General features: G+C 35.9%; 1 protein-coding gene across 7 annotated transcripts in view; it reads right to left on the reverse strand.

The window, feature by feature from the left end:
- The window catches only part of ERBIN (erbb2 interacting protein), a 126,991-nt gene that overhangs the window by 17,446 nt on the left and 95,121 nt on the right, over nucleotides 1-14,424 (reverse strand). For all 7 annotated transcript variants that reach the window (XM_039255520.1, XM_039255519.1, XM_039255517.1 and 4 more), the window contains exons 16-19: nucleotides 11,507-11,628; nucleotides 10,704-10,877; nucleotides 9,116-9,301; nucleotides 1,258-1,372 (exon numbers count right to left, since the gene is read on the reverse strand). In XM_039255520.1, coding sequence (XP_039111451.1) covers nucleotides 1,258-1,372; nucleotides 9,116-9,301; nucleotides 10,704-10,877; nucleotides 11,507-11,628 — 597 coding nt within the window. The remainder of the gene's footprint in view (nucleotides 1-1,257; nucleotides 1,373-9,115; nucleotides 9,302-10,703; nucleotides 10,878-11,506; nucleotides 11,629-14,424) is intronic.

Genomic DNA, 14,424 nt, shown 5'->3' on the forward strand with positions numbered 1-14,424 from the left:
CAGGTACTATTAAAAAGTATTTTTTAAAGTAATAATGAAAAGATAATAACTTGGGTGCCTAGCTGGTCCAGGTGGTGGAGCGTGCAACTCTGGATCTCAGGGTCATGACTTTAAGCCCCAAGTTGGGCACAGAGCTTACTTAATAATAAAACAAAAAAAAGATAGTTGACAGTATTTTTACAACCCTACAGGCTGTTTTTAACTAATGCAATTCTACCCAAATCACGGAAACAGTATATATAGTCACAGGAGACTGTATGAATTAAAGACATTTTTCCTGCTCCAAGTATTTTAGGAGAACAATTCAATTGGTCTGAATTTGTGTTTATAGTTGGCAGTAATAGTAGGTGGGGCTCAGGATCTTCGATTTTAAGATATGTGGGCGCTAGATTTTTAATTTTTAAAACATCGTTAAACAAGATGGTAGGTGAGTTCTTTCCTAGATATAATCTTCTTCTTCTACCTCGTGACAGTTAGATAGTAATATGTAAAATATTCAGCATAGTAATAAGCAGTAACTAGTTAAGTACTCAAATATCAGTACCACTATTATCATGAAACCTAAACTATCTAAGGGCTACCTGGAAAGTAAGTTTCATTAATGCCATAAAGGCAAAGACTAGATGAATATTTGGTGGAGATACTATAGACCAGGTCAGGCACTTATGGGGAGAAGTGAGGGAAGGATGAAAGGAAGGGATAGATATCCTTCAAATTTCCTTTCATTTCTAAGAAGAGCCTGAGATTCTGTATTACATGAAAAATGGCTAGGGTGTGGGGAAGGTTTGAAAAACAATTCTCGGACAGATAAAATAACAATAAGCATCTCTTCTACATCAGGTACTATGCTAGATCTGAGTACATTGAATAATCTAATACATTTGATACTCACAAACTCCTTCATTAGCCTCACTGTATGCATGTCAAGTCAGGTAAGTTCATATGAATAAAATTAAGTAGCTCAAGGATTACATAGCAAAATAAGTGGTAGAAATGAAATCATAATCAAGGCTTGTGTACCTGTAAAGCCCATGACCTTATAAGTAAACATATATGAGGGAAGAGAAAATATCTCACAAGATTTTTCTTTAAAAACAAGAGAGATAAGGAAGACACCTTTTAGAAATGCATGTTTTAAAAATTGTTTCTAAAAAGTGTTTAAATAACATAATGACATTTAGTGAAATTTATTTCAAAAAAATTTATAAATTTGAGAAATTCAGCTCATTTCTATTCTTAGTGCTTTGAATATCTAACCTTTTTTGTTATTACTAAGAGCTACAACTTTTGGCTGGTTAATAGAGCTTTCAATTAATGGCGGTCTCATCTCTGCCATTTTCATCTCTTCATCAGAAGAAAGTTCTTCAGATTCCTAATGTAAAGAAAAAAGAAAGAAAATATTTAAATAAATTTTAGTTTCTTTTTTGTTTAATGTTTTATTTATTTCTAAGAGAGAGAGAAAGGCAGCGTGAGCAGTGGAGGGTCAGAGAGAGGGAGACACAGGATCAGAAGCAGGCTCCAGGCTCTGGGCTAGCTGTAAGCACAGAGCCTGATGTGGGACTCGAACCCACGAACCGCAAGATCATGACCTGAGCCGAAGTCAGATGCTTAGCCGACTGAGCCACCCAGGTGCCCCAAATTTCGGTTTCTTTAAATGAACAGATATTAACTCATAAGAACTTCAAAGAGAAAAGAATATTTATTAGAACATGGATGAGACATTTTTATGGTAATGTTGACTAAAACCAGTATATGATTTTTCAAGACATGGCAATAAAATTATAGCATTTATTAATAGTATGTCAAAGTGACTATGGGATAATTTTCAGTGGTAGGCCTTAATTCAAGCGTATTAATGGTTGCTATGTGCTGGTACTATGTCAAGTGCTACAAATATAAAAATGAATAAAACACAATCTCTGTCTTAGAAAAACTCAGTTTAGTGAAGGTGCTCCAAAAAAAAAAAAAAATCTCTTCCTAATTTTCAAATTTATTCTAAGATTATCAGGTTCCAAGGAATCGGAAGGACTGAGGTATTCTTCTATTAAAATGAATTAATGGCAATTTGTGCCCAATTTGAAGACAGAATTTTTTATTTATCTCCATGAATTTTTCTCTAATATTTGGCAACTGTCCCAGATTATCTGCCATTGAGGGCTATTAAGTGAAAGGGGGTGCAGGTAGCGGGGAGGACCTGGTAGTGAACGAATATTTATGCAAAAATTTTAACGCCACACATACTCTGTATAAAAACAAATCTCTGCATGTTAAATTATTCTTAGTTAATGATGAAGATAAATAATATGATGAAAATAAATAAAAAGTCTTAAAAATTGTTCTGTTATAAACACTAAGACTTTTAGGTACTCATAAGTGACATGATAAAGACATGGACCAGGGTCAGCAAACTATTTCAGTAAAAACGCCAGATCATAAATATGTTACACTTCAGTAAAAACGCCAGATCATAAATATGTTACACTTCAAAGGCCCTAAGGTCCCTGTTCATCTACCCAACTCTGTCACTGTGGCACAACTTTGCCACACACAACATGTAAACAAATGACTATGGCTATGCCAGAAAAACTGAATTTCATCTAAGTTTTCATGCTGTGAAATCTTCTTCTTTTGATCTTTATTCAACCATTTAATAATGTAAAAGCTGTTCTTAGCTTGCAAGCCATATAAAGACAGGCAGTGGGCCAGATATGGACCACAAGCCATAGTTTGCCAAACCCCATTCAGAACTGTATTAAAATGGAAAGAGACTTCTAACTAGAATAGTGAGAGAAAGTAAAAGTGGAAGTAAGAGAAGTGAAGGGGGGGATAAGAGAGGAATGATATTCTGAACAGATGAAAGCATAGAAATAAGAGAAGGTATGTAGAGCATGTCAACTCCATGTAGTTGGAGCTCAGATAACTGGCAGGAGAGACAGAAAAGTTACGTTGGAGTGAATAGGGAAAGGGTATGTGCTGAGTAAGGACTCAATTACATGCTGGTCATTACTGGAAGGTGCCAAGCCAGGCACTCTCAACATGAGATTATCTTTTATTTGTTCTTATTATTTTTTCTTTTTTGAGATTATCTTTTAAAATGGTAACTCTGGGGACACCTGGGTGGCTCAGTTGAGTGTCCAACTTCGGCTCAGGTCATGCGCTCATAGTTCGTGGGTTCAAGCCCTGTGTCGGGCTCTGTGCTGACAGTTCAGCCTGGAGCCTGCTTCAGATTCTGTGTCTCCCTCTCTCTCTGTCCCTCCCCCACTCATGCTCTCTCAAAAATACATAAACATTTTAAAAATAAATAAAATGGTAACTCTGGTATTAAGAATGTATGGGAAGAGAAAGAAACTGGCAGAAAGAGATCTAGCTATCCTAAAAGTCCTAAAGAAAATAGTAGTGATGACAGCTAATAAAGAGGTAATTTGAAAGAAAATTTGAAATTAACAGGACCTAATGATAAAATGAATGCAAAAAATGAGAGAACAGAAGAAGGGCAAATGTTCTGTCCTAATCTTTGACATGTGCGGTACTTTGAACTGCTGAGCAGACTTCCTCCTTTATGAATTACATACACTACATCTGGGTGTCTGGAGCTGTAGTCTCCTAAATGTCTTTCCACCTTTCTGCCTCTTGTGCTCACATCAATTAATCTTCCTTCAGTTCGCATTTCTTTTTGCCTTTCTTACTCTTTCCCCTTGGAGGTTGTATTTTCTTCAATGATTATGTTTAATGTAGATAATTCTCCAGTTTATAATCCAGCTTTCGTTTCTCTTCTGAGCTAAAGATACACATTTCCAATTACCTACTGAATATGTCTAATGGATGGTCCTGTTAAGTATTTAGATTCCACAAATCCAAAAACAAACTAGACCTTCTAGCTTGTTTGTTCTCTTAACATCCCACTTTAGTTAATGGCATCATCACCCTTTCAAGCTTGGTTATGTGACTGTTCCGTCTTCTCCATTTCTTACAGTCAGGAATATTTCCATACTAAATCTCTTACATTTGGACAACTAAGTTCCAGTCCACATTGTCTATTATTATTCAAACTTGGGAGAATACAGTAGCTGTTACCAGATAACCCTAATACATAGCTCTGTCACAAGTAATGCTCTTCTAAAAGGCCTTCATGGCTCCTCAAAGACTACACAACACCAAACCCAAACTTCGTGGCACAGCTTTCATGAACCCCATCATCAGGAGCCAATCTACTCTACTAACCTTGTTTCATTCTACCACCCTGATATACTCAGCTAGATGGAACATTTTTTTTTTTCTATATTTCTCAAACACCACTCTTATGCTACCATTATTCCTTTCCTACTTTATTCAGTTCTCCTATTTCTGCTAGATGAACTATTCTAAGGAATAGGTTAAATGCCTCCTTTACCCTAAAGCATTCTCGGTTGTTCCTAGGCAGAAAGTATCTCTTTTCTAAATTTACGTAGCACTTAATATTTTTATCACTTAGTATTTTTCTTACACACTCAGCATCGTCTAACCCTAATTATATTCCATATACCCATTTATCCATTCTGCCACCCTAGCTCCAAACACAATGCCTTACACTAAATTATACTAAAAGAAGTTATATTAAGTACACTGGGACAAACCTTGTAACCTTTTCAAAGACTATGTTATATTAAGTTCAATGTATATAGTAAGAGTACTGATAGCTGTGATCCATTAAAAGTACCTTCATAAACCATGAGGTTTCTTTCTTATAGTAAATACTAGCTTGAAGGATAACCTGAAGACAGATGAGTGCTTTGAATGCATTTAAACTTTCAGCAATAAAGAGGCTATAATTATACACTCACATTATCCCTATTTCTGTACTGTTCTCCAACATAACTTTCTATGACAAAACTGCTCTATCTGTGCAATTCAACTTGGTAACCACTAACTAGCTAGACCTGTGGCTAATGACCATTTTAAATGTAGGCTAGTAAATCTAGGAAGCAAAGTTCTTAACTTTATTTACTTAAATTTAAATAGCCACTTGTATCTAGTGGATACATAGTGGACAATGTAGCTATAAATCAAAAATCCTCCAGAGTTTCATTTTGTAAAGTTAGAGCTTAACCATCTTACATGACCTCCACCAGTATATGAGGGGAATGCAAAAAAAGGTGTAGCCACTTTTGGAAAACTGGCAGTTTCTCACATAGGTAAACATAGAGTAACCATATGATTCAACAATTCTACTCTTACGTTTATATCCAACAAAAAAGAAAATACATACTGGCACAAAAATTTGTACACAAATATTCACAACAGCTTTATCCACCATTGTCAAAATGTGGAAATAACCGAAATATCCATTGTTAACAATTACAATAGTATTACTAACATAAAAGTGAACTGATACATAAAAAAAGGAACTGATACAATAAAAAAGTATTGAAACGTGCTATAATATGGATAATCTAAAAGACAAAATGCTAAGTTAAAGAAAAGACCACCTATCATATGATTACATTAATATAAAATGCCAATAATGGCCAAATCTACAGAGGCAGATAAAGTAGATAAGAAGTCTAGGACTCAGGTGGACAGAGAAGTTGTGGTGAGACAGCTAACAAGTACTAGATTTCTGTCTGGAGTAACAAAAATGTTCTACAAGTAATGCAGAGAAAAACAGGCAACATCTAGTATACCAAGAGCCACTGAATTGTACCCTGTATTTAAATGGGTGAATTATATAGTATGTGAGTTATACCTCAATAAAGCTGTTAAAAAAAGTTACAGCTTCTGGGGCGCCTGGGTGGTTCAGTCAGTTAAGCATCCGACTTCGGCTCAGGTCATGATCTCATGGTTTGTGGATTCGAGCCCCGCTTCGGGCTCTGTGCTGACAGCTCAGAGCCTGGAGCCTGTCTTCAGAGACTGTGTCTTCCTCTCTCTCTGACCCTACCCTGCTCACGCTGTCTCTCTCTCAAAAAATAAATAAAACATTAAAAACAAGTTACAGCTTGTATTGGTCCACTAGAAGACACTCTTTCAAGTCTCAGACGCCACCAAAAAACTCTAGAACTGATAAAATGAATTCAGAAAGTCATAGGATATAAAATCAAAATACAGAAATCTGTTGCATTTCTACATACTAAAAATGAAGTAGAAAGAGAAATTAAGAAAACAATCCATTTAGAACTGCTCCAAAAATAATAAAATACCCAGGAATAAACTTAAGCAAGGAGGTTAACTCTGAAAACTGCAAAACACTGTTGAAAGAAATTGACACAAACAAATGGAAAGATATTCCATGCTCATGGACTAGAAGGACAAATATTGTTAAAATGTTCACACTACCCAAAGTAGGTCTATAGGTTTTATGTAACCAATATCAAAATACTTACCGCAGTTTACAAAGAAGTAGAACAAATAATCCTAAAATTTGTATGGAACCCCCAAAGACCCCAAAGAGCCAAAGCGATCTTGAAAAAGAAGAAGGGGGGCACCTGGCTGACTCAGGTGATAAGAGTGTATGACTCTTGATCTCAGGATTGGGAATTCAAGCCCCACAGTAGGCCTACTTAAAGGCCCATTTAAAACAGAACAAACAAAACAAAATAAAGAGGAACAAAACTAGAGGGGTAACAATCCCAGATTTCAAGATATACCACAAAGCTGCAGTAATCAAAACAGTATGATACTGGCAGAAAAACAGAAACATAGACCAATGGAAGAGAATAGAGCCCAGCAAAGTGATCAAGTAGTCTTCAACAAAACAAGAAAGGATATCTAATGGGAAAAAGAATGTCTCTTCAACAAATGGTATTGGGAAAAGTGGACTTTAACACGCAAAACAATGACACAGGACCACTTCCTTAAAACCATACAGAAATAAACTAAAAAATGATTAAGGACCTAAATGTGAGAAATCTCAGAAGAGAGCAGAGGCAGTAATTTCTCTGACGTTGGCCATAGCAGTATTTCTCTAGATAATGTCTCCAGAGGCAAGAGAAACAAAAGCAAAAACAAACCATTGGGACTACATCAAAACAAAATCTTCTGCAAGGCAAACAATAAATCTAAAAGACAACCTACTGAATGGAAGAAGATATTTGCAAATGACACATCTGATAAAGGGTTGGTATCCAAAATATATAAAAAAAAGTATACAACTCAACACCAAAAAACTCCAAATAATCCAATTAAAAAATGGGCAGAAGACATGAACAGACATTTCTCCAAAGAAGTCATACAGATGGCCAATAGACACGTGATGCTCAACATCACTCTTCATCAGGGAAATGAAAATCAAAACCACAATGAAATCTCACTTCACACCTGTTAGAAAGGCTAAAATCAAAAGCAAGAAACAATTGTTGGTGAGGATGTGGAGAAAAAGGAACCCTCTTGCACTGCTTGTGGGAAGGCAAACTGATACACTCACTGTGGAGAACAATATGGAAGTTCCCCGCAAAAATTAAAAATAAAATTACTATATGATCCAGTAATTTAATTACTGGGTATTTACCCAAATATGAGAACACTAATTTGCAAAGATACATGTACCCCTATGTTTACGGAATTATTTATGAGAGCCAAAATATGGAAGCAGCCCAAGTGTCTGGAGACAGATGAATGAATATACATACAACATACAACAGAGTATTAGTCAGCCAGAAAAAAAAAGACACCTTGCAGTTTGCAACATGGATGGACCTGGAGAGTATTAATGCTAAGCGAAATAAGTTAGAGAGAGACAAATACCATATGATATCACTCACAAATGGAATTTAAGAAGTAAACCAAAGGATGGGGTGCCTGGGTGGCTCAGTCAGTTAAGCATCTGACTTTGGCTCAGGTCATAATCTCACGGTTCGTGGGTTCAATCCCTGCATCGGCTCTGTGCTGACAGCTAGCTTGGAGCCTGGAGCCTGCTTCGGATTCTGTATCTTCCTCTCTCTCTCTGACCCTCCCTTGCTCACGTTGTCTCTATCTTTCTCAGAAATAAATAAAACATTAAAAAAGAAATAAACAAAAGGAAAAAAATCCAGACAAACTAAGAATCAGACTCTCAACTACAGAAAACAAAGTGACAGTCACCAGAAGGGAAGTCAGTGGGGGGATGAGTGAAAGAGGTGATGGGAATTAAGTAGAGTACTTGTTATAGTGAGCACCAGATACTGTATCGAAGTGTTAAATCACTATATTGTACACCTTATTTTTTTATATTAGTCACTTTTATCTTTTTTAAATGTTTATTTGAGAGAGAGAGAGAGCGTGTAAGCAGGTGGAGGGGCAGAGAGAGAGTGGGAGAGAGAGAATCCCAAGCAGACTCTGGCACACAGCCAGATGTGAAGCTTGAACTCATAAACTGTGAGATCATGACCTGAGCCAAAATCAAGAGTTGGACACCCAACTGACTGAGCCACGCAGGTGTCTGGGTCCCTCTTATTAAAAAAATAAATAAATAAAATTGTACACCTTAAGCTAATATAACACTGTATGATAACTATACTGAAATTAAAAAAATCTCAGACATTCAAGAAAAAAAATACTTCACAATCAATGATAAATGCTTAAACAAGAGAAATAATTTAAACGTACCAAATGGCAACCTTTTCATCTTTTCATTGTTAAGCAATTGCTATTATGTATTTTATCTATTTATTTATTTAAATGTTTTATTTATTTCCGAGAGACAGAGAGAGAGACAGCGCGAGCAGGGGAGGGTCAGAGAGAGAGAGGAAGATACAGAATCTGAAGCAGCCTCCAGGCTCTGAGCTAGCTGCCAGCACAGAGCCCGACGCGGGGCTCGAACCCACGAGCCGTGAGATCATGACTTAAGCCCAAGTCGGACGCCCAACTGACTGAGCCACCCAGGCACCCCAGCTATTATGTATTTTAAAGAATTAGAAGAGAACCACCACAATCTAATTTACAAAGTAAACTTTTGAGTGTAATGCAGGTATAAAATTTTAAATTCAAAGTGATAAATAAAGGATACTATAGCAAATATCATGAGATTTGTTAATGGCAAATGAGTTAGTATGCTTTCTATTTCCAGTATCAGTTTTTTTCCTATCTTTAGTTAGCAACAATGAAATACTAAAGTCTTACAGCTGTTAACAATTAATTGTTTCAGAGAATAATCATAAAGCTGTACCTCAAAAACATCATCATGATTAACAATATGCTTCAAGGTCTCAGAAGCTTTCACGTTTGCAGTCACTGGTAGACTTCCAGGACTAATCTCAGCCTCAGATTCACTTGTCTTCTGTAGAGAGTTTCCTATCATATGCTTTTCTCTTTCATCAGCTTTGATTCTCACTGGAGTGGTACTTTCTGAAGTCTAAGTAAAAGAAAAGATAAAGAATGCATATTTCTTAAAGCTTTGTATCTATTTTTGTACTACAGTTCAGATTAGACTTTAAAAGTAGAGGCACCTGGCTGGCTAAGTAGGAAGAGGGTGTGACTGTTTATCTCGGTTGTGGGTGCGAGACCCACACTGGGTGTAGAGATTACTAAAAAACAAGTATTTTCACATCTTCCTATTCTGAATAAATCAAGGAAACTTTAAACATGGAAATCTGTAGCACTCACAGATAAAATGCGCATTTGGGGAGCAGGTAGACCCTAAAGGTTCATGAACCACATTAAACTTTACAATTTAGCTGAGGCTACATTTCATCCCATAGATTGCAAACAAAGCTGGTGTTCAAGAGTGAGTCACTTAGCTCACTCAGCAAGCTCAAAATCAGGATGGTTAGATTGTTTCCTGCTGAATGTGGGATGTATAGCAACTCCAGTGACCTGATAAAACTTGTTTCTGTGATATAATGTGGGAAAGAAGTCCATTAAAGGAACACACACTTAGAGGATTTGTGTAGGTTTCTGAAACATCCCAAGGAAAGTCCCATGGTCTGTCATAGCAATTACATTTAAAATTAGAATTGGGTAGGGTGGATCAATGTTCTCATGGGAAGAAAGTACTTCCATAACAATAAACTTAAAGATATTCATTATCTTATTTTTATTCAGACAAGATTTTTTAAAAGCTATGCTGATGCTATTCTGCCCATCTGGAAAGCCTATAACTATACTGAAGTGGTGAGAATAGCAATTAGAGAGTTTGCTGATTATTCCAGCTTTTACTGCAAATAGCTGCTGGGAACAGCCTAAATCTGGAAGGACATTATAGTTTATACAAAAAAGACCACTGTATCAATTATTATAAAGATTTAAAGTGCTTGAAGTTTTAGTCAATTCTTTTATTTTTTATTTCTTAATAAGTTTATTTATTTATTTTGAGAGAAAAAAAAGAGAGAGAGGGAGAGAGAGAATGAGAGCAGGGGAGGGGCAGAGGGAGAGGAAGAGAGAGAATCCCATGCAGGCTCTGAGATGTCAGTGTAAAGCCCGATGTGGGGCTCAAACCCACATTCTGAGACGATGAGCAGAAATCAAGAGTCGGATGCTGAACTGAATGAGCCACCCAGGAACCCCTAGTCAATTCTTTTAAAATGAGTTTTCTGGGGTGCCTGGGTGGCTCAGTCAGTCAAGCGTCAGGCTCTTGACTTCAGCTCAGGTCATGATCCCGGGGTTGTGGGATCAAGCCTCAAATCAGGCTCGGTGCTGAGCTGAGCGTGGAGTCTGTTGAAGATTCTTTCTCTCTCCTTCTTCCCCTCTCCCCTGCTCATGTTCTCTCTCTCAAAACAAAACAAAACAAAACAAAGATTTAAAATGAGTTTTCTAACCTTCACACCCACATCATTATTTACAACTTGTTGATCTTCATGAGGTTTCAAATCTTTTCCAGAATCTTCATTGGTCTCCTCATCTTTTAATCTATGTACAATGGTTTGAACAGTTTTGACCATATTCTTAAGCTCATCTGGATATGGTGTTGGATATCTCTTTAAATTTCCCTCCTAGAGAAATAAAAGAAATGAAATTTGAAATATGGATAAATATTTCTAACATCAACCTCAAAATTTAATCTACAATGCACCTTAATTACATTGGTTACCTGACTCCTGGGGTAACTTTAAGAACAGAGGATAGGCCATTGAAAGCATTTTAGACACATTAAAAGCATGGTTTTATCAATAGTAAAAGAATTTACAATTACAGATTTAACTAATGTTTTGAAAGCTTTTTTTTTAATATCAGACTTAAGTGTATTCCATTTTAAGATTTACGGTGTGGATATTGCCAATACCATTGTTAGACTTTCAAACAGTTATGTTTTCCAGTATTTATCCAAACACATATAAAACTCCTATAATTACCTACTATCTTATATGCCAGGAACCAAGTACTTCCAAAGTCAGTCTGATGTCATTTTCTGGGATTCAGCTAGTTTATATAAGGGAAAAATAATTACATCTACGAGTAACTTACAAATGTATTATTTACTACTTCTGTCATTGCAACACACTCAATGAGATAAAGAAAAAAATGTTCATAACAGAATTCTTTATCTCTAGGATATAAGTAAATAAATCATTAAAGAAAGGGAAGAGGGAAGAACAATCACGTTTTTGTCTTCAGGACTTACCCGGGGAGGTGCTTCCCTTTCATCTTTGTCTTCATCACAATCAAATGCTACTTGAGCCCGCTGTTTCCTCTGTTCCTCCCACAATGAAGGATTAAAACTTTCATTATCTGATATGAACATAACTAGAGAGAAACAAAAAACAAAAAAGTCCACTATATCCTACTATAATTATTACTTGTTCATAATTTTCTTTATGAGTTATATTCACTAAGTTAAGACTGGTCAGTGCCAGCAGCATTAATGCTACATTAAGAAGTAGGCTGTGATTCTAGTATTTCTTTACAATATTAATCACGAATCTTTTCTTCCTTAAAGGTAATTTGTCTTGTTACTAGAAGGGTTCCTGATAAGAATCTAACAATTACAACATGGTAGATAGGTGATTTTTGTGCAGTTCCCTACAAAAAGCAGCATGGTAATAGTGCTCACTTCAGCGACACATATACCACATGGTATTTATAAATTATTTCATCCAAGTTTTTGCATTCAGTATAATCTTTCCAATTCTAATATTGTTCATTACGTATGGGGGACCAGAAGGTGAAGACAAAGTGAATTATTTTGAGCTAAAAAAGATTATCCTGATGCCTTGTAATTATATCTTTGCATTAAACATTATACTTTATATGGCCTTCCTAAGTAAAGTGCTTACAAGATATTTTCTATACCAAAATGCTAGGAAAATTAAAAATCCAATATAAACTCAATACTCTATACCCTCCTATGCAATATACTATTATATTAAAGGTAAAGATTTAATAGCTGTTACAGTTTTTCAATTAGACAACTAAAAAAGACCCAAGACTTAAGAATTAATCCATTTGTCTATATCACTATACAGAAGTTTGTGCAATACAAGATCAAATCACAGACTGTTTTCTGTCAATTAAAAATGACTACACCTACTCAAAACAGAAGGACTTAAAAGGGACCTAAAATTAGCTAATAGAAAAAAATGAAATTCCTGGACTATCCATATGTGGTCAGTATGAATATTTTGCTAAATAGTATAATCACCATTAATTTTTATTCCTTATTTTGGGTTTCTTACCTTACTTTAATTTCATATCCAAACTAAATACCACAAAACCAAATATGAACAACTGGAATCGAGTTTCTGTCCTCAGGTTTTCCTTGTTTTCATTACTTGGTTTGAGAATTTTTTTCTTTTATTACTTTGTGGCACTGCTTAATAGCTAATGAATTAGAAAGTTTTGTTTTTTTTGTTTTTTTTTGTTTGTGGACTGTGATTCAAATCCTAGGAATATCTACAGATTTCTGTGGTAGGCTTGAAAAGGCAAACCAACCCAAGCAGTTTGCAATAACCTACTTCCAGGCAGTAATATCAATTACCAGCCTAGGTCAGAAATCTCTTAACAGTTTTTACATCATGCCAAAGCAATCTTACACTAGAACTCTTAGAAACCCAAGATAAGTAACTTTCACCATGCCTTTCATTCTTCTCAACTTCTGGTCACCTACACTTTCTACCCTTTAGTATAAAACTCACATCTTTTGAGTTTCAGGGTATCAGGTGATACTACAACTTTCTCTGTATTTTAGATGCTACTAAGACTGATCACCTGGCATATTCATTGAAGATTCCAGTGTTTGCCTACAGTCTTTCTCTCCACTTAAAACCTGTCAATACCCTGAATGATTAACAATGTGTGAAGACCACCCCCCTAACACCAAAACTAAAATTTCATAGTTCCTCAATTCCAACGTCCATCTGCATTTCACCAATGTGATTCCTAACCATGGTCACACTCAAGACCTAGGCTTCTGTAAAACTCTTCCTCCTCCTGACCACTATGCACTTGTCCTTTCAAATCATTCACTTCTCTATTACTGTTCGTAAACTTTGAGTTCCTTATTCTCATTTCTTATTCTCCCTATGAAACCACTCAAGGTTTTACTTTCTTTTCTATTCACCTTAGATTTCATAATATACTAGTTTAACCACTCACATTTCTTGCCCCTTTTCCTTACGTTATACCTATTCAACAAAACCCATAATGTGGTATTTGCATTACCTTCTTCATGTGGGACTGCTGACTTCCACCGGAGAAGAGAGACATCACCTAATTGTTTAGAACCATTACAAATTTATGGTATCCCCTCATCTGTGCTTCATCTTCAGTGCTGCCCAGGAATCCTTCTCTTTATTTCTAGTTGGTCTTTTCTCCCACTACAAGTCACTTATCTTAAAGTCCCTTCCCTCAACCTCCAGAGGCAATTTTTGTTTTGAGTTCACTGAGTAAAGAAAAGTGATCAAAAGCCTCAGACTGATAACTGCCCCCACAATGGCAACAATCAGCTTTCCCTAGTTACAAACTGTTATATGGATGCATACTTCCCATTCAACAACTATTCCTCTAAGTAGGCCCAAAATACCAAGCCTTCCCTTTCAAATTTACCCATTATTATCCCTCTCCACAACATGAGCTTCATTTTTTTTTAAGATTTTATTTTTAAGTAATCTGTATACCCAATATGGAGCTTGACCTCACAACCCTGAGATCAAGAGTTGCATGCTCTACTAACTGAGCCAGCCAGGCACCCCAAAACATGAGCTTCTTGAAAGCATGGAGTTTTATTTTTAAATATTTAGATTTAATGCACTGTTTAGATCTAACACAGGTGCTCAATAAAAACTGAACCAATTAAATGTGAACAAAGCATCTACTCCTCTTAAAGTATATAAAACTCCAAGCCAAGAACACTGTATTTTCTGACTTGTTTATTTCTTTGAGGCAAAGTCATGAAGGAAAAAGCTTTTCCTGTATTTGAAAAGAAATTCACCCACTTGGCCATGTGAACGTAGTTTCTGATTTGGTATTGTAAGTGCAATATGGTATAGTACTGTATTCAAATACTTTAAGAAACATGTAAACTCTACAAGGACTTAAGCATTT

This window comes from Hyaena hyaena, unplaced genomic scaffold (genome assembly GCF_003009895.1).
Source record: "Hyaena hyaena isolate Hyena2069 unplaced genomic scaffold, ASM300989v1 scaffold_530, whole genome shotgun sequence".
NCBI lineage: Eukaryota > Metazoa > Chordata > Mammalia > Carnivora > Hyaenidae > Hyaena > Hyaena hyaena.